At 45.9% G+C, this 19628-nt stretch overlaps 2 protein-coding genes and 1 long non-coding RNA gene across 7 annotated transcripts in view; 1 reads left to right on the forward strand and 2 right to left on the reverse strand.

Annotated features, from left to right (window-relative positions):
* Positions 1-8535, reverse strand: LOC143651724 (uncharacterized). Its single transcript, XM_077122449.1, has 2 exons — positions 4745-8535; positions 1-4247 (listed from the first exon to the last, which is right to left on the reverse strand). The coding sequence occupies exons 1-2, from the start codon at positions 5259-5261 to the stop codon at positions 4243-4245; spliced, it is 522 nt and encodes a 173-aa protein (XP_076978564.1). The 5' UTR covers positions 5262-8535; the 3' UTR covers positions 1-4242.
* Positions 4320-19628, forward strand: part of LOC143651726 (uncharacterized) — a 25757-nt gene continuing 10448 nt past the window's right edge. The window contains exons 1-3 of one of the 2 annotated variants that reach the window (XR_013160174.1): positions 4320-5045; positions 17105-17258; positions 18028-18247. This is a non-coding gene — a long non-coding RNA (uncharacterized LOC143651726). The remainder of the gene's footprint in view (positions 5046-17104; positions 17259-18027; positions 18248-19628) is intronic. The other variant, XR_013160173.1, reaches the window with a different exon arrangement.
* PRKCH (protein kinase C eta) overlaps positions 8695-19628 on the reverse strand; it is a 257755-nt gene continuing 246821 nt past the window's right edge. For 3 of the 4 annotated variants that reach the window (XM_077122446.1, XM_077122448.1, XM_077122447.1), the window contains exons 13-14: positions 11300-11443; positions 8696-10003 (exon numbers count right to left, since the gene is read on the reverse strand). In XM_077122446.1, the coding sequence (XP_076978561.1) occupies positions 9857-10003; positions 11300-11443 (291 nt within the window). In that variant the 3' untranslated portion in view covers positions 8696-9856. Of the gene's footprint in view, positions 10004-11299; positions 11444-19628 lie in introns of all 4 variants that reach the window. The other variant, XM_077122445.1, reaches the window with a different exon arrangement.

A 19628-nucleotide genomic window follows, 5' to 3' on the forward strand; every position in this document is an offset into this window, starting at 1 on the left:
CCACGGCTTCTGCACTTTCTTATCCAGCCCTCAGCCTGGGTGAGCAATGATGGGGAAGGCCAGTGCTCTATGCACCCTCCCCAGACCCCATGCAGCCCTGGCCATGACCTTTGCGGCTGGGCTCATGTGTTTGGCTGGCAGTGGAGTCATGTGGAAGCAGATGTGGGGCTTCACGGCAGCAGGAAATGCAGGACTTGCCCTATTCCCCTTATGGGATTGTCAGCTGAGAAAGAGACCTTAACTTTCTTTGTCTCTGCGTTTCACAAAGACCCTTTCTTTGGCCCTGCCCAACGCTCCAGCTGGCCTGGGACAGGAAGCTACCATGGTCCATACAGAATGAGTCTTCGTTTTTGTTTGTTTTTTTTCTTCAAAAATAAATCACTGCTTCAGAAATAGTCCCTGCTTGGCCCTGATGTCTGTTTCTCTCTCACACGTAGACGTGGAGAACTTGTCTCTTTGCTGCTTTAGCAAGGTGGTGGCTTCCGTTTGGACTGGAAATCTCAAAGGGTGGCAGTTGGGGATGCCAACTGCAAGGAGAAATTCTGGACTTCTCATGGTCTCCCTCTGAGGGAGGCTCTGGGAAGCATAAAAAACCAAACATCCTTAGTTCCACTTCTCTCGTCCTTTCCTCAACCTAGCAGGGGGAAATAGAAGGCTAAAGAGAATAGGGGTGTCTGGGGAATAAAACAAATGGAGCTGGGAAATAGGAGTCAATGCTTAGAGGTAGTGAGTCAACTCCAAGTCCCCTCTGAGATGAACTGGCAAATGATATCTCTTTTCCTCTTTCCTTGAATTATGATTTATCAAACACTTAGGTGGCGTAATTCTGACTGGGCTAAAGGTCCCTACTTTTAAAACTAATTCCTCAATTATGCTAAATACAGCTAAAATTTGCATTGAGAGTTAGAGTTTACAAGTTATTCTTTTTAATCTTCAACAAGCTTGTGAGGCAGGTATAGTTTTTACTACTACCACAGTCATCTACTATGGAGAGTAAGGGTTGGGAGGGTTTAACAACTGGCTCAGGGAAAATGCAGAGCCAAACTTCAAATCCATGTCTTCTGACTCCAAAGTCCATATCTTTCAGAATCCACAGGGGTTGTTCATATGAAACGTATCCCCACAAAGGATAGGCTAAGCCTATTTAAAATTAGGCCTAAGAGTTACCCCCAGAGAACCTCTTTTGTTGCTCAGATGTGGCCTCTCTCTCAGCCAACAGGACAAGCAAACTCACTACCCTCCCCCTCGCTACATGGGACATGACTCCCAGGGGTGTGGACCTTCCTGGCAACATGGGACAGAAATCCTAGAATGAGCTGGGACTCAGCATCAAGGGATTGAGAAACCTTCTCAACCAAAAATGGGAAGACAGAAATGAGACAAAATAAAGCGTCAGTGGCTGAGAGATTCCAAATAGAGTTGAGAGGTTATCCTGGAGGTCATTCTTACGCATTATATAGATAACCCCTTCTTAGTTTAATATGTGTTAGAGAGGCTAGAGGGAAGTGCCTGAAAATGTAGAGCTGTGTTCCAGTAGCCATGTTTCTTGAAGATGATTGTATAATGATATAGCTTTCACAAAGTGATTATGAAAATCTTATGTCTGATGCTCCTTTTATCTACGGTATGGACAGATGAGTAAAACATATGGGTTAAAATAAATAATAATGTATCATTATTTATAGTAATAGGGGGAACAAATGTTAAAATAAATTTAGTGGATTGAAATGCTAGTGATCAGTGAAAGGGAGTGATAAGGGGTATAGAAAAAATAGGAAAACAAAGGTTAAAATATACTGGGTAGATGGAAATATTAGCAATCAATGAGAGGGAGGGGTAAGGGACATGGTATGTATGAGTTTTTTTCTTTTTCTTTTTCTGAATTGATGCAAATGTTCTAAGAAATGACCATGGTGATAAATATACAGCTATGTGATGATATTGTGAGTTATTGATTATATACCAGGAATGGAGTGATCATATGGTAAGAATGATCATGTCTGTATGTTGTTATGTTAAAAAAAAAAAAATCCCACCAAACCCAACTGGGGTTCCAGAACACTCTCATTGCCCTTGCCAAGTGATTGGTTTTACGCATGGGGTGTGGCCCACGGGATGTGAGGAAGTGAGGCTGGGAAGATTCTGGAAAGATTTTCCACATTTTAAAAAAATGGCCACAATTTCAAGATCTTGTGTTTTTCTGCCCCTGGAGGGTGTTGTCTGCATGCATCCGGAGGTGAGACGCCTATCCACCTCTGCCTGGCTTCAAAGATCACGATTTCCTTGATTTTCCCAGATATGTGTGGGTAAATTGGCTCTCAAGAAATAGGAAAGGAATGGAAAAAGCTCTAATATGTAGCATTTGCCAGTTTCCATGGTGTAAATACTCCCACCATGGCCAACTGCAAGGCACCACTGTGAGCTCACTGCAGCCTGAGTTGGAAATAGATACTTAAGTTTTTTTTTAGCAGCCACAGCACTGTCTTGTATATTCACTAAGTTGTAAGCTCCAGGATCGTGGGGCCAAGTTTGTTTTGCTCACTGCTGTGGCCCCATCACTTGGAAAAAGGCATCTTGATAAATATTGGTTGATGAATACATACAATGAACTTATTCTCTTTGCTTCCTCCTATTTTTTGCTCCTGCTGTCAACTCATATCACATCCATCTTATTCTGATACAATTAGTTTTTTCAGACTCAATAGATTAGGTTAACTTTTAAGTTTGTTATTCCACCATGGAACTATGATTATCATCTTTGGAGTCAATAAAGTGTTTGATGTCCAGCTTTGAATGTATTATCCGACAACATTTATTTCTTATGCATCTACATGGTGCCAGATGCCCTGGATATTACAATGAGGATAACAGACCATGGGGCTGCGTTACCACTGAGTGGATTAATTTGGGTTAACAATATTACAACTCTCCACAGGATGTGAGCTCCAGGACTGCAGTGATCTTTGTGTTTTTGCACCCTCACTTTCCCAGCAACTAAGACATGCCTGGCATATAGTAGGTGCTCAATAAATACTATTTAGTGAATGAGTGAATCTCCAAGCTCTAGTTTGCTCTTCTGTGTCAGAATCTCATGGAAGGGTATGGCTACGCATAGTTTGAATGCAAAGTAGCACTTTGCTCCATTGTCCAATTTTTGTGTTTAGTCATATTGTTGAATGTTTAAAATCTCAAATAAGATTAAAGGAAGACTTGAAATGTGCATGTTAATCCAAGGCGACCTGAGTTTATCCGAAGTTGTAGACATGAGTGATACCAATCTGTTAATTATCACATTTTGGATACCACTGTTTTTTCATCCCAGCTGGGCCACAAGGAGGTGAGGTGAGACCTTGTCACATACCTTGCTGAAATTCAGCTATGCTAAACTAATCACACACCTCTGATGCACCAGTCTAGTAAATGTCAAAGAAAACAAGCATAGACTTACAAGACTTGTTCTTTATAAAAACCGTCTCACAGTTTTAATGATCGCCATCACTTATAAATCACTGCTTAAATAATTCTGTTCTGCAATTTTGCCTGTAATCACGTGAGTGCTTTATATAATCGCTTCATCAGCCTTGGGTTATAATTCGTTTTGTTAATGAATATTGCACCTTCTTTTACTTTGAAAAGCATTCCCTTTAAGAAAACATAGTGGAAGCAGAGGTGGGAAATCCTGCTTTCGGTCTCATCCACAGACACTCTATTGGCAATTGATAGAAGGGGACTGATGCTTCTGGCCTCTTCTTGTGCGGATCTGAACTATAGAGAGCTCTCTTCTTTTCCATATATGCTCCAGTATAAGAAACATGAAAGGCGAGCAGGTGTAAGACGTTGGTGAGTAGGTGACTTCAGGGCTATGTCTAGGTGAGCCTAAGGAGATGTGGGGATTGAGAGAGCACTCAGAGAGGCTGTGCGGGTCACGCAGGAGGGACGAGAAGGTGGTTTCGGGTGGGGAGGGTACTGTGGCGTCGGCGTCCTCCAGGGGCGGATGACCCTGTCCGTCTGCTCACTTTTCGTCTCTCAGGGCTGGAAGAGAACTTGAGAGGTCACCCAGGCTGTTTCTGGCACCTTCCGACGAAACGGTGTCTAGAATATCCCCGGTACCTGGGGACGGTCCGATCTGAAACGTGTCCCAAGAAGATTCCTTTCACCCTCGGCAATGCATTTGCAGGTGCGACCACACTCGGGGCCTACACAGCCTTCACGTTGTCTAAGCTGAGTTCTTCGAGCTCTGCTTCAGGCTGGGGGAGAATGAAGCGTCTGTGCCGCGAGGTCTGGCTCGGCAGCAGGAGAACCGCGCGGGGGGCCGGGGGCCGGGGGCCGGGGGTCCGGGCCCCGCTTCCTCGTGGGGACCCCCAGCGCGGGGAGACTCTCACGCCACCAGACACCGCCCCCGCGGGCATCTCTCCACGGAGCAGGGGGCCCTGGGTTCCAGGCCGGGCTTCCCCCCTCCGAGCCCGGCCAGGGTCGAGGGGGCCCCGGGGGCGCGTCCCTGCGGCATCTGCTCGGCGGTGAGCTCGGTGTACCTTCTTATCAGCCCCGGAGAACAGAAGAACTGACAGGCCGGCCAGAAAAGGCGTTTTGGGGAAAACCGTGGCTATTCCTCGGCCTTTCTTTTTTAGAGTGAGGGCAGAGCTTCACACTTAAGACTGACTTTGCATATTAACCAGGGTGGACGGACTCCACCCACGCTAGCAGCAGTGTCTCAGTAACCCCCGAGGAATCCGCAGCCGGCTACCTGACATGCTAGAATCCCCCCAACACGGAACCGGCGTGACCGAAGGTGCGGCCCCGCCGCCTCCGCCATCTTGGGCCCAGATCCCGCAGCCGCGCCCGATAAAGCCCACCTGAAGGTCAAAGCGCGTGAACCCCGCCCCTAGGAGCCAAATCTCACGAGAACCTGCTGAGAACCCGTCGTAGCCAAATCTCGCGAGACTGCTACACGTGGTCGGCTGTTCCCTGCGGACGTCTGTCTCCCCACTCGCTCTCTTGGCCGCGGGCGGGCTGCTGACCCCTGTCCACCATCCTTCCTCCTGTCGGTAGGTCCCTGGGCACACTCCTGGGGGGTCGGTCTGGCGGGCTCCTGGTCTCGGGGCTGGGCTGGGCTGGAGCACCGGCACCCACGTGAGGTGAGATGGCAGCCTGAAGGACGGGGGTGTCCCCATCCGTCCGTTTCCCGGGGGACCCACTAGCAGCTTTCGCTCATCCTCGGCGGAAATAGCTGGTGATAGCAGGGACTCACATTTATGGAGCATTGTCTACATTCCAGAACCGCCCGAAGTGCTTGATGTCAAGCACCAGGTTAGACCTTGCAGTAACCGTATGAGGTAGGCATGCGCTACCCTTGCCTCCCTCCCCCCATTTAATAGCTTAGAAAAGTGAGTTTGAGGGAGGGGAGTGGCTTTTCAGGAACGCAGAGCTCGTGGAGGATTCAGCACGCAGGTCTGCCTCTGCTCAAGCCCCTGCTGCTGTGGTCTGGCCTCCGAGCCGCCGTGGGCAGCGTCGGGCAGGGCTACTCATAGGCGACTGTACCAGGCCAGGAGCCGACGGGGGTGGGGGGGGATGCGTGGTGCAGAACTACATGGAAGGGTGGCTGCCATTCCTGGACTCTGAAAGAGCCTGTAAAATAAATATGCCAGTCGGGATTCCTTGCCATGTTGGCAGTTGGGAACTGGCTGTAAAACAGGTTGGGCTCTGGGAACCCCGGTGCAGGGAAGGAGGGGAGAGAAAATGCAGAACAAACTTATTACATAGAGAATAAAGAGGGAGGGAGCGGGAGGGAAAGAACAACTGGCAAGGGGGTGGAGGAGGTGGAGGAGGCTGGGACAGGATGGAGTGGAGAGTGGCGCCCTTAGATTTGGTCTAGGCCACCACGGCAAGAGAAAGGGAGTCTACACAATCCCATTTATAGCCATGTTTTGGTCCTTCTATCAAGCCTGCAACTCTGTTTAGAGGAGCCCAGGGCCACAGAACTCATTTCCATTGCGAATGTCTGTGACTGTATCTGAGTTTTAAACTCAGAAGAGGTCAAATGAGGAGTTATGACCCAGTATGATTGAGCCAGGGGCAATCACAATGGCTGTCCAGTCATTTTAAGTCAACACTGTCAGATTAAGCAACTGGGATGACCAAACGTGGGGAAAAAGAAGATATGAAGCTTGAAGGCCCAATCTGTGGTTGCAATATTTTCAAGGCAATGTGTACACAATTAATATCAATTAAATGATAAATGCAGTGCTTTCATTTTTGTTTTCTTTGCTACCAAGTTACATCAGCTGTAAACTCACAGCTGCCGTGGTGGTAGCCTCCGGGCTGCACATTTTCTTCCCTGCTGCCTCAGGAGCCAGGAGTCACTGATACACGAAGAGGACCCTCCAGGAGGGGAGAGGAAAGAATTGAAATCCAGTACTCAGAGGTTACCCCAGGGATTCAGAGGCATTTACAGAATCCACTGTGTCCTAGGCTACTTCCTCTTCCTTGGGAGGTCCCAGTTGCATCATTCTGGTCTGCCCCAGTTCCTTTGGGGTACGGGGTAGTGGTGGGAAATGGGTGGAGATTAGGAACTTCAGGCCTTTGACACATATTATACAACCTCCCTGCTGATAAATGATTCTACAGCAAGGATGACTAATATTATCCTGGCTTGCTGGCAGTTTTAGCTTGTGTTCCTAGTTAACCAGTTTTATTGTTCTCAAAAACCCATGTAGGTTGATAAACAGAATCAGCCTTACCAAATTGGGTTAAAAGTTGGTACTCTGGAGTTAAACTGGTATGAATCTTGTGTTTATTCCTTAGAGTTGTGTGACTTTGAGCAAATTACCTAAACTTTCTGTAACTCAGTTTCCCCTGTTGAACAACGAAGACAAGGATAGCCCCTGCCAGGGTTACTGAATCAACTGATTTAAAGTTTTTAGAACAGGGTCTCTACATCATAAACAACACGTTAGCCATTATTATTAAGCTAAAACATCTTTTGAAAGGTTGCTCAACATCTCAAATCAACACTTTGCAGTTATTCTCCTTTGTAATACTTGGACCACAGTGTGGGGTAGCTTGGGAGAGTAGGGACAAAGGGTGTGGGGGCGAGGACTGCTCTGGGTTGTAGGGTGGGTGAGAAGGCCTGAGCATTTCTCAAGATTCTTTATTGGAGAGGCGAGATGATCCTGAGTAAATGAAGGGTCAATGTAACCTCCTCTTGACCTCCATGCTGCCAGCTGACCTTAGGGAACCAGACAGCCCCAGCAGAATCAGCACCTGCTGACTGCCTGGCTCTCTGCCAGCCTGCTCCAGGAAGTCCAGCAGGGCGGACTTGTGATCTCTCAGGGGGGATGTGAGCTAGAGGAGAAGAGAGGAAAGATGAGAAGTGGAGCTCGAGCCCTGGAATTGGAACTCTTCTCGATAAAACATCCTGAACCTCTTCTTTCTCCTTGCATACATAAAAGGGGATGAGGAAGAATGCACCAGAAAATCTAGCGTTGCACAATCACTAGCTGTCAGAAAATCTATTGGATGGATCTGGGATTAGTTTAAAAAAAATGGATTTAACACAAAGTCGGGGACCTGGGGAGCATGCCTGAGAACAGATTTTGGAGATGGAAGTTGCTGCACACCACACAAATTCATTTTGGATCTTTCGTGTGGCTGTGATCATGAATGGCTTTGTAAATGGACACAGGAGCACTTTATTCTTCGTCGTTTTCTGTCAGTGTGGAGAAGCACATCAAGTAGCTGACCAGCTCCTCAGAAGATCCTGAGCCTCAAGGTAGCTGGGAAGACCAAAAACATCTCCACATCCGAATGATCCCTCACTTTCCTGTTAGTCTTTTGGAGTAGAACCTCAAAGATTTAGACTCCGGACCAGCACCCAGTCCTTAGCAACTCTGAAATATTTTGGCCACGCACAAACTCAACTCCTCTGAGCCTCTGTTCTTGTTAGTAACAGGTACCTCAGAATTCACCCTGCACATAGTGGAAATGGTGGTTGCATGACCTGCCTACAGGGATGATGGGAAGATCTAGTGAAATTATGTAGGTGAGCACGCCTATGAATTGCTAAGTCCTAAACAAATGTAAAGAAAGGCTCCTATTCACTCTATTTATTCCAAAGTAATTTTCCACCTTACATTGCTAAAAAGAGCCCAGAGCAGACTATCAGCATTAGCTAGAAAGCCCTCAGCTGCTCTACAATTCTCCATCCCATTTGTAGTGAGTGACGCCATGTTCTGACCAATCACATGGCCAGAAGTGCTCAGTCTCTCTCCTAGCAGAGGTAGTTCAGCAGCAAGCACCTCCTCCACCTTGCTCTTCTCTTGCCACAGCAACCTTGGAAACCACATTTTCCGGATGGCCTAAGTATAAGATGGAGGAGAGCCACACACTTGCACTAGACTTTTTGTGTGAATGAGAAATAAACGTGTGTTATGGCTAGCCACCAAGATTCCAACGGTTAGACTGTTATAGCAATGCTTAGCAGCCATCACCCTGATTCAGAATAGAAGTTCTAGTCAATGAGAAAAAGGCCAGGTCAATTTCAGGGATACAAACAAGATTATACCAACATGTCCTCTGAGGAAATTGCTTGAAATCTAGAGTTCCATCCAATCTGCCCCAAGTTTTTATATTCAATAGAAATCTACTCTCCTAGTAGAGCTGGGATCAATGCTTCCAGATTAAAAAAAAATTTTCCTTTTGCTAAAAAATTCATTTATTTCCAGCCAGATAAAATTCTCCAATGGTACACATAAAATTGCATTATCATAAGGCCCTTCTTTGATAAATGTACTACCTTCATGATCCATGACTAATTATTAAGGGGTTTACCAAACATCTTTTTCTCTTAAGATATAATTTAAATAAACTGCTAACTGTGTACAAGCCATGGTAGAGAAGAGTGGAGCATAATTCTTCACTTAACGCGTCCAGAGCAATATCGACCCACTGTTCCATAATGAGGTTCCACAGGTCAGCAGGCAGCAAGTGCCTCCAGCTCTGCCTGCTGACCATGTGGATATTTGCTTTTGGAGGAGTGACCTGTCTTCTGTGGAAAAAAAAAGTTATATGCAGGCAAATAATAACTACATATGCAACATGGAGATGCATTTCACAGAATGCAACAATATTCAGGTAAATTAATGGACACTAGAATGAAAGTTCCACAAACACAGACCTACTGTTTATACTACTGGATATTCTGGCACCTTCTCACTGGACACTCAATAAATATCTATTAAATGAAAGGAAGAATAGGAGAATAAACTGTATCTGTTGCCTTGGTGCCCGGCATGATTTTAAGATTGAGCTTTACTCTGTGACGTTTACTGATCCTATTTTTGTTTCGACAGAGTGGATCATCCTATCTGGAAAGCCATTCTTTTTCTTAAAAGACCTTTAAATTCTTCATTAGCATTTACAGACTTCTTGAAGATGGCCAGTATTGAGGGTTCACTGGCTCTAAGGAGAGCATAGAGTGGTCCATAGAGTCAGAGTCTTGATTTATCTCTTGAAGTAAGAAGCCTGTTTGGCTCAGAATTTTTAGGATCTAGTTTTCTCTTCACACCATCTCTTCTTGTGGCAGCTTTTAATCTCCAAATAGCCTCTGGAAATTCAGAGGTTGAGCAAGATACTTCTTCATGAAATCTCATTTTGGTATCAACTATTTCCAGTACCACGGCTCCCTCAGGACTTGAAATAGTTGACTTCTTGAAGTTCCATCCTTCACAGAGTTCTCCACCTGCTCCTTGTAGGTGACATTCTTGTTCTAAGGCTTTTGCTGAGAGTTCCCACAAGGGAAGTTCCTGGAAAATCTTTATTCCTTTTTGAATCTCACACCATCTCTCTCCTTCCCCAAAGGCTATGGTTGCAACTCTGGAGATACATAGGAAAAGTTTCTGAACTCATCCTGGTTAATCATAGGAAGATGTCCCTCATCAATTGGGGTTAAAACTGGCTCTTCCTTTATGAAGTCAGGATCAAAATTACTGACATCTTCTCGGGATTTCTGTCAATAAAGAAACAAAGGTCAAATTTTAAGCACTGAGACTTACTCATCTTCCATGGAACTGAGCCCATTTCAATGAGTTCAGAGAACTCTGTAGCTCATTCAGTAGCATTATTAACAGTTAGGATAATTATGATTAAACAGTGCTATATAGCAATTCCACCTCATTGTGTATTATTATGGCATTTGGTAACCACCGATTCACTGATCCCATGAAAATCTTGCTGAGCAGGTTAGCCTTAGGCTGGGAGGCTAAGGAATTAGTTGGGTCACCTAAACCAGCCAGCTCATCACCCTTTATTCTCCATTTCATAGGGCTCCACTTCTCAGCAGGCCCTATTGAGGGGCACACAAGTTCATATTGCTCCACGTAGATGGGGTAGTTCACACGTGCCCCATCTACTGCTTAAACACAGTTCTATACGTTTGAAGAGATGTTTCTTTAAAGATTTCTTGGAAATGCTAAGCTTAGGGAACAATGCCCCCATTTTACCCAAGCAGATTCATTAGGCCCTGCTGGGGCAGCTGTGTACTCAGAAGTACAAGGTCCAGCCTCTCACTTCTCTTGCCTGAGTCAATGATACTTCACTTCTCTCTCTGCCTTTGTACCACCCCTTTTCCTCGTAGCTCTCAATCTGTTGCTAGGCCCAGCTTCTCTGTCTTCCCCCTGTGGGTATCATAACCCACAGATGAGTGAGAGCTCAGCTCTCAGACGGGAGCTGGGCCATTCTCAAGAATGCTGCCCCACTCAGCTGCTCGGCATGGGCTGGAGGCCCCCTTGGTGCCCTCACTATTTCTCTAGTCAAAGAGGATTTGGCCTGTCTGGCAGCAGCGTTATAGACTCTCCAAGTCGAGGAGTTGGGCTTAAGTGAAGTAGGGAATGTTTTCACATGCTCGCTACTGTCTTGGGGCCTTGATGAAAACAGAAAGGGCATCCTGAATAAGGAGCATGAGGAAAAAATGGACTAGGAACAAGGAATTTCTAAGCTAGACAAACTCTTTTAGGGAAAATTTCAGGCCCCTCAGAACCCAGGGAGATTTTAATTTCGGTTTAGGAAGGAAGCGGCCAGGGCAAGTGGGAGTGAAAGCTGAGTGAGAAGTCACCTTGGCACAAGGAAAAATGTTGCCTTAGGGGGCAATGAGCTCTAGTCTCCCCGCCCCAGGGTGCAGCTGCTCTGGAAAACTTCAGGCTAAACTTGTGGTCATTTGGTAGAGGGCCATCTGGCTTCCCAGTGGATTTTTAACATCTGGAGTAAGAGCAAAATTGGTTCTGCTCTAATGGTCTCGGCCACTTACGATTCTGGGTCTGAAAGGTGGTTCCAGTTGGCGATGGTTCAGCTGGCCCCAGTCGATGTCCTTAAAGAACGGATGTCTCAAGATGGCGTGTTCACCTCCCTGAGTCAGGCTGCCCAAGCGCATGGTGGGGTTCTTGGTCATGAACTGAGAGAGACAGAGAAGGAGGATTAGTCAATCATTCATTCACCCATAGCAGGCATATCACAATGCAGCAGCCATCAGCTCTGGCCAAGCAGCCTGTGCAGGGACTCCTGGATGATCTCGTTTAACTAGCTGGATTTTCCACCGCGGGCAGCGTGGGGAGGGTGAGTCAGCCCTTAAAGGCGCAATTGCTTGCGTGTATTTATGGCCTTCCCCACTTCCATTTCGGACACAGCCACTGAAAGAAAGCTGAAGAGTCCAGTTCTCTTTTCTGTAAACACCATGTATTTTTCTTTCCACTTTAAAGAAAAGAAGCTCTTTATGAAATAGTATGCCTTTCTCCACCTCTGTAGCTGCAGACAGCAGGCGTCTTATGAATGGGGCTACTTTTAGGAACAGCTGCAGCATTTTTCTAAGAGACCTGACCAGCTGGCTGGGGTTCCTGCTCTCTGTCGAGACTGCAAAGAGCAGAGTGGGACTTCTTATTCTGAAGATCTGTGTGAAAACGCAGCAGTGTGGAAAAATGTAGAATTCTGTCTTCCGGTTCTGAAGAACAAAGGTGGCTGCTTTTCTCTGTGCAACAAAGATATCATAGTTCAGGGTGAAAATGTTTTCCTTGAAGATGTCTTCCTCCCATTTTGAAACAGGATTAAGGACTGGAAATCTGTTGTTTCACAGACCGAAAATTAAAACAGGTATTGCCACACATTTAAGCAGTGTGTGTATAAAAACCCTCTGTCTTTATATCGATTGGGAAACCACCTTGGGGTTGAGGTCCTATCAAGATGTTTTGGGCTAAATACAGTTTCACAGAGTGGCCAGTAATGTATTTTGATTGCTTCCTCATCAAGGACTAATAGAGGATAATTCATTCCCACCCCCAAGGGCAGGCACCAGGAATTGAACCCGGGTCTCCGGCATGGCAGGAGAGAACTCTGCCACTGAGCCTCTGTCACACTGCCTGAGGATAATTCTCTTTTCATGGCCAGATCTGATCCTCACTTTCAAAGACATATACATTAGGTACGTTCCCATTTTCAAAAGAAAATGAAAAAGTTACCTCAGGTAAAACATTTATTTTTTTTTTAATTTTAAATCTAGTTGTCTTAAAACAGATCTGGATAATGTGCAATAGCACTCTTTTCCAAGTCTGATTGAGGAGCATAAGACAGAGCAATGCTGTGTTCATAGACATTGCTTTGGACCTGAATTTACAGAGTAAAGAAAAAAAGAATCACGTGCAGAAGGAAGCGTTCGGGGGTGGCCACCCCTGCCACATCAGGCACCCAAAGCTGTAAAGTCTGGTTTCAAATGAAAATGATAATATGGAAGGAGGAGGCTTTAAAAGTTCCTAAGCGGATCTGACAGTAGAGACATTGTAATATCCTTTAAAAAAAAAAAAACTTCGAAGAGGAGCTAATAAAAATTGAAGACACTGATGGGGGTTAAAGGCTTCTCCTCTCCTAGTGACAAGGCATTAAAAGCCACAGGGGCAGTGAGCTGGAGGTCGGACCGGAAAGTAAAAGGAGCGTTCTGAGCCATGTGAGGTCTATTCAGAGAGCTACTGCTCCTGGTCGACTGGATATAGGAAAGACGTATCCTGTAAATATGACTTGTAAAGTCAGTCCTGTCAGAGCTCGGAGTTAATGCTGCTTGGGGTCCCCTTGAGGTAGGCCTGTGCAGTGCACAAAGGAAGGGATAAATATCTACGTAAAAGAAGAGACTGTGTTTTCTAAGGAAAGTCAGTGGAACTCAATCCCTGATAGAATGGTAGTTTCTATTCTCAGAGCTAATTCACAAAAAACAATACTGCAAAACGCTCAGGAGATGAGGATGGTGGAACAGACCCAGATGGCTTGTGGGGACTTCCCAGGCCTGCTGGTGTTGTGGGTAGAGGACACTCTGAATGTATGAGTACAAATTGTTTTCTGGGCAAAAAAGAACTGCTCCGTTTGCCAGGGTGGCAGAAACCCCGGTGTCTGAGAGATCTTGCCCATTCTTTCCTGAGCTGGCACCGAATCCCCCCTTCCACGGGGCTCTGTGGGAAAGGCAGGGTCTGGGGCAAAGCTGATTCAGTCACTCTGTCCCCCTTCTAAAACCTGGGTCCCTAGGAAACTGTGGACAGGCAAAATAATCATTTGACCAGCTTGATACCTTCTCTTAGGCTTCTAAGAAATACTTCTGAATAACCAGTGCTGTTTTGTTTTGACTTTTTGTATCTTGCCTTGAGCCCTTTAGATGCAGTCATGTTCCATTTAATAGAAAAATAACATTTAATTCAATTCAATTTACAAAAGTTTGCAGTATGTGTACCATATGCAAGGTGGTGTACTAGGCCTGTGGGATACACCAAAGTTAAGAGTGTCTCTCCATCAAGAAGCTGACCATCTAGAAGGGAGAAGAGGCAAACCCAGAGTGCTGGAAAGGCTCAGAAGAGGGACTGAGCGGGGAGCACGTGGGCACACATGCACTGGGGCTGGTGGCAGAGGGCAATTGAGGGCCCTTGGAAGAGATGGTCAGTGAGACAAATGGAGGATGAAAAACATGAACATACAAGAAGGAAGAAGACAGTCGAGCCTGAGGTTGCAGCAAAGATGAATGCACGATGTGCACAAGTCAGGATGTATAGAGCCCTGTATGGCTGGCACTTAGGAATGGTTGAGGAACTCTGGGGGCAGCCAGTACAGTCTGTGAAAAGTGTCTGAAGAAATAAGCAATCAGAGCTGCCCTGTGATTCAGGAAACGATTCCACAGCATGGTGAATAAATCCCACACGGAGAGGTAAGAGGTGGCTGGCAGTCATGAGGCTGAGACAGCTGAGAAGCCACAGGCTCAGAAACTGGAGTAGCTTCTAAGAAGCTCGTGGGAAGGCAAAGTTGGGAGCAAGCACTGGAGGGCTTGTGGAGGCAGAATTAAAACGATGCAGCCTGGAGCTGGTGGGGGAGGAGGAATAGGGAGGGTCCAAGATCACAGTCCTCCCTGGGTGACAGAGGGAGTGGCTGTGTTGAGCAGTGGGAGCAGGGAACAGAAAAGGAGGGACAGATGATTATAACTGATAATAGCAGTAGTGTTTTTGTCAGAGCAACCAAGATAAAAACAACGAGCACCTATTGTGACAGCACCGCGCCAGGTTCTGGAAGGCCCATGAGCTCGGCTCTGCATTTGAGGTGTGTGACCACCACATGCACAGATGATCAGTGATGCAAATCTGAGGTCCAGGCCAGGGTTAGGGAGTAGAACTCTTGGGGACATCAACATTTGGGTGAGAGTTAAAGCTGGGAGGGCCCGGAGCACTACCGAGAGAAAGTGCAAAACTAAAACAGCCCTGGACCTCAGACATTTTATTTGGTCTAACTATAATGTTCAAAAATAATTTTAATTACTTATCAAACTTTTAAAAACTAGAAGATGCCGTGCACCTTCTCTTGGAAAATGGGATATACTTGACCCTTGGGACTGTGTTCCTGAATGAAAGGGGCTTGGGGTTGGGCAGTTCCCTGCAGCCTCACACAGGGTTGGCTTCACTGGTGACTTTGCCTGGCTCCTGACCTCTGGCACGGAGTGAGAAGAAAGCCAGGGTGGCAGCAGGAGGAGCCCATGAAGCAGTCAGAGGAGTGCAGTGACTGGGGGGGTGGGGGGGAGTTGGTGCGGGCCGTGGCACTTTGATTATCCCCTCCAAAGACACAGAGCTGAGAAGTGAAGGGAACACTCGATGATAGGCCCAGGATTGAGGTCTTCTGGGGAACCCACTGGTGGAGGAGTGTCGAGTTGGAGGCAGGAGGGCCTGCCACCCTGGGCCGGGCACAGAGGACCTTCCTGTCCACCCCATTCCTGCCTGCTGTGGATGGTGACGGCACGATCCTTCTGCAGAAAGTTTCTTCTGCGTGCTTATGTCCGTCCCTCATGGGGCCCAAGTACCACACAAGTCAACTGCAGCGTTGTTAAGGGCAATTAATTTCATCCATGTCTAAGGTCATATTTAAGACTTGCCTCACCTCAACTGACCTGCTCCCAGACTGTGGTCCAAAAGGGAAAGTCAGCCAAGGAGGAAAATAAAGTGACCTCATGAAAGATTCTGAACACATTTATTCAAAGGAAGTAGACTGTTTTCTAGGGCCAATAAAAGCACTTTCTAAACTGCAAAGAGCAAGTGAGGAGGCCAAGGTGGAAAATCTAATGGAACTCTGAAACTAAAGAGCAGGGGAAGGGAGGAGTCAAGAACGCACAGACTCTTTTCCTGTCCCCCTTCCTTCTGAGGCCTTTGTTAAAGTGAAACTTAACTAGAAGATACAGAAAGAACCAGTGGCACACTTTGTCCTGAGAATGAGAAACAACAGTTCTTCCAAGACTACAGGGGAAAGCAACTAGCCGTGTTCCCTACAGAGGATGGCTCTAAAGAGAAATACTTTTAGAGGAGACTAGGTCAGGTTCAGACAAGAATGTGTTGGGAAGCCCCCAGCACGCAGGGCAGGACATGGTCCCTGACAGAGGGCAGCACCGCAGGGAGGTTAGCTGGTTGGGCTCTGCAGTTGACCGCTGTTTGGCCTACCAGCTCTGCCATCCAGGAGCTGTGTGACCTCGGACAGATTTCTTTTTTTTAATTAATTTTTACTGAGAAATATCCATACACGTACAGTCCACCCATATTGTACACAATCAACAGCTCATAGTATTATCATATAGTTGTGTATTCATCACAGTCATTTTTAGAATATTTGCATCAGTCCAGAAAAAGAAATAAAAAGAAAACAAAAGAATTCATACACCCCAACCCACCTTACCCCTCCATTGACCCACAGTGTTTCAATCTACCCAATTTTTACCCTTTATCTCCCCCCATTTTATTTATTTTTTTTTACTCATCTGTACATACCCTGGATAAAAGGAACATCACACACAGGTTTTCACAACCACATGATCACACTGTAAAACAATATAGTTACATAGTCTTCTTTAAGAACCAGGGCTACTGGAACACAGTTGAACAATTTCGGGTACTTTCCTCTAGCCACTCCAATATACCAGCCTTGACCCTAAGGTTCTTTTGACTCTCCCTGTTATTTTACTTTGCAGCCAGGAAAGACAGAAAAAATAAAAATGATGTATTCAGTCCCACAGTGAGGCAGTAGTGGTGATACTTGGAAAACAATTTTCTGACAGCAAATCTCTTCTAAGACAATCTTAGAATAAGAACACAAAGACCACTCAGGTTTTACTGTGCAGCTGTATCTGCTTTAGCAATAGGAGGGAGAAGATAAATATAGGATGATGGGTCCAACAGAGCAACTTCTTCAAATCTCGAGTCAGGTAGGGACCAAGGGTGCCTTGTGGGCTCTGCTACATTTGAGGAGACTTTTGTTTGGGGCTGTTGGATGTTTAGAGGACAAAGTCTAAATTAGCCCTGTATAATAAAAGTCTTGATATAACAGTATCTAAATGTACTTTCAAACTCATTAAAATGTCGGCAAATACTTTTGCCTACAAAATATTTTTTCCCCTTTCAAAAAATCTTGTCTGATTTCATATGAAGAGGACTAGTTATGTAAATAGGGCAATTAGTCTAATAAGACTTTCTTCCAGGAGCTAGAGAACCCTGTATTTTCCACCTAATAGTTGGATTTGGCTGGTGAACAAACAAAAGGACCTCCTTTCATTCAATTTCAGACCTCAAGCAGAGGGGCAGAGAGCGAGAGGGAGTTAGCAGCTAATTCTGGCAAGCCTGAAGGAAAGGAAACAATACCACAGGATATTCACATCAATATTCCAGGGATGCTCTCCGAAATGGAACAGTGGCATTTTGTGGCTTTATCAGAGAGAGGTAGGAGGGAGGGCAGAGGAAGCACATGGGACACCAAGTAGGGAGGGGATGATTTGTGGCCACGACGGCCAGTCTCACCAGTGACCACATGCTGATGTGTGTGTGTCACAGGCATGCATGTCTGCCTTTTGCTACCATGAAAGGTCATGAAGACCTTTCACCAACCTCCTCCTTTCACACCCCTTCATGCCAGCAGCGGTGGTGAGGCACAGACCTGGGAATGACCTTGTCAAAAGAGAAGGCAATAAAAAAAGAGAAGGCAAATACAAATACTTAAACCTATAATAAGCCTGATAACACTCCACTGGGGGTGAGGTGGCATTTGGGAGTGAGTAGAGGACACCTGAAGGATACTCTGAATGGCTCTGGGGAAACAATCCATAATCTCTCTAAGTACAAGGGATTATACAGAAAGGTGATGCCATGGAGTTCTGGATGAGCCAAGAGAAACAAGGGTTGCTCTAGCTTGTCCAGGTTGAATCTGGATGGAATTTAGTAGGCAGGCCTGGAACTAACTAGTACTGTACCCCCTCATGGCCATGGGACACCCTGCTATTCTGACAGCATGTGGAGCTCCAGGCTGGCTTGGGTCTTGGGCAGCTGCAGGAGTGGGAGAGGAATGGAACAGTACAGTTTCTATAGTGTTACAGCGTTAGCACATGGCAGCCTTCACCATTAGTCTTATATTGTACCAGGCACCAACTTAAACATTTCAGATTCATTCTTTATAATCCTGACAACAACCCTGATTATTACTCCCATTTTACAGATGCAGAAACAAAGGGACAGACTCATTTGTCATCTGCCCAAGGCCACAGAGTTAGCAAGTGGTGAGCTGAGATCCAAATCCAGGCCTGTAGGACACTAGGAGCCGTTATGCTCACTCGCTCTGCTGAAGTTCCACTGGACGCTGCCACCCTTCTCGTGCATATTCTGGGTTGAAGAGCAGTCCAGGTGACACATGGGTTGACAGGTCAGGAAGAAACCTGGTAAGACCCTGCAGGTCCCCCTGAATGAGCACTCACAGCACCCTGTGAGTTAACGCGATAGTCGCTCCTTTCAGTGGCCCATGTGACATTCATGCTTCTCGGAGTCTGTGGAGGGAGAAGTGGTCGCAAAATGCACCCAGAGTAGGTGCTAAGAGAAGAAAGAGAAAAGGAGCAGTATTGGAAAGAATCTGAGGACTCCTTCAGTATCCCCATCTGGTTTTACATTAGAGAAAAAAAGATAGTAGGAACACTTGATATTTTAAAATACTTGAAGAACTTTTGGGAAGAAGAGGGATTAGGCAGCTCTAAATGAGAGAAATGAGTTCAGATAATAGAGGTAAAATGAGGCATGCATATATACATGCACAGAAGGTAAATAACAACAAAAAAATGTAAACGCTCAAATGATGGATGGGGCTTTCCTGGGAGGACTTGACTCTTACTGGAATTGTAAATGACCAGTATGACCGGCTCGGCCTCAGGTGGGAGCGAGACCAGTGTCCTCCACGCTCTGTGCCAATGTTGAGTCTGCTATCTTGGCCTTTCTCCCCTTTTCAGGTTTATCATTAAAACTCGGGGGGGTGGGGGGTAAGGTGACATATTGAAGATGGTTGTCTCACTCGCCTAGAGATGTCCTATTTTCCTTGGGTCTGAAGTGGCCTTGTCCTTTAAAAAATCAGATGAAGTAAAACTTGCTCAAGCTGAATCTCTCTGGGCTAGTTATTGAAAGAGTATGTGTGTATATTTGAAAATGCCAAAGGGTGGATGGATGTCTTAACTGATACATTATACCTGAACTGATACATTACAGCTGACAGACATCAGATTTTTCTGTGGTTCATCTCCAGAGAAACAATATACAATGTACTTTATTTCCTCTTAATGACCTCTACAATAATGGATGTATTGTGCTGCTGTGGGTAGGAACAGTGCTGAAATCTCTAGTGGGCTGTCTGCATTATCTTCCATCCTGTGAATGGAATCCAGCAGCCTTCTCACTTGGCACAAACTTATTATTTTTCAATGCTCTTAAAAAGGCTCTCCCTTCCTTATGTTAATTTAAGATAATCATGATTGCTTCTCCTGAATCTCAAGCCATCTCAGCAGTTTAACTCAACTTATGTGACAATGTTGGTTAAAAAAGGTAAAGGTCAGACTTTTGGTCAACCAAAATGGTGGCATAAGATGTTTCAGGGTGCTGTACCCATCCCCCACCCCCCCCGAACTAGCAAAAACTGGAAGAGCCATCTTCATCAAACTTGGGAAAACAGTTAAAGGGTTGCAGTAACTGGGCAAGTACTGAATCAAGAAAATGCAGCTTTAGAAGTGAAAGGAGAAGTTTGTTTTGCTCTTACTGCCTACCCCCCATCCCGCCGCCTTC

This window comes from Tamandua tetradactyla, chromosome 12 (genome assembly GCF_023851605.1).
Source record: "Tamandua tetradactyla isolate mTamTet1 chromosome 12, mTamTet1.pri, whole genome shotgun sequence".
Taxonomy (NCBI): Eukaryota; Metazoa; Chordata; class Mammalia; order Pilosa; family Myrmecophagidae; genus Tamandua; species Tamandua tetradactyla.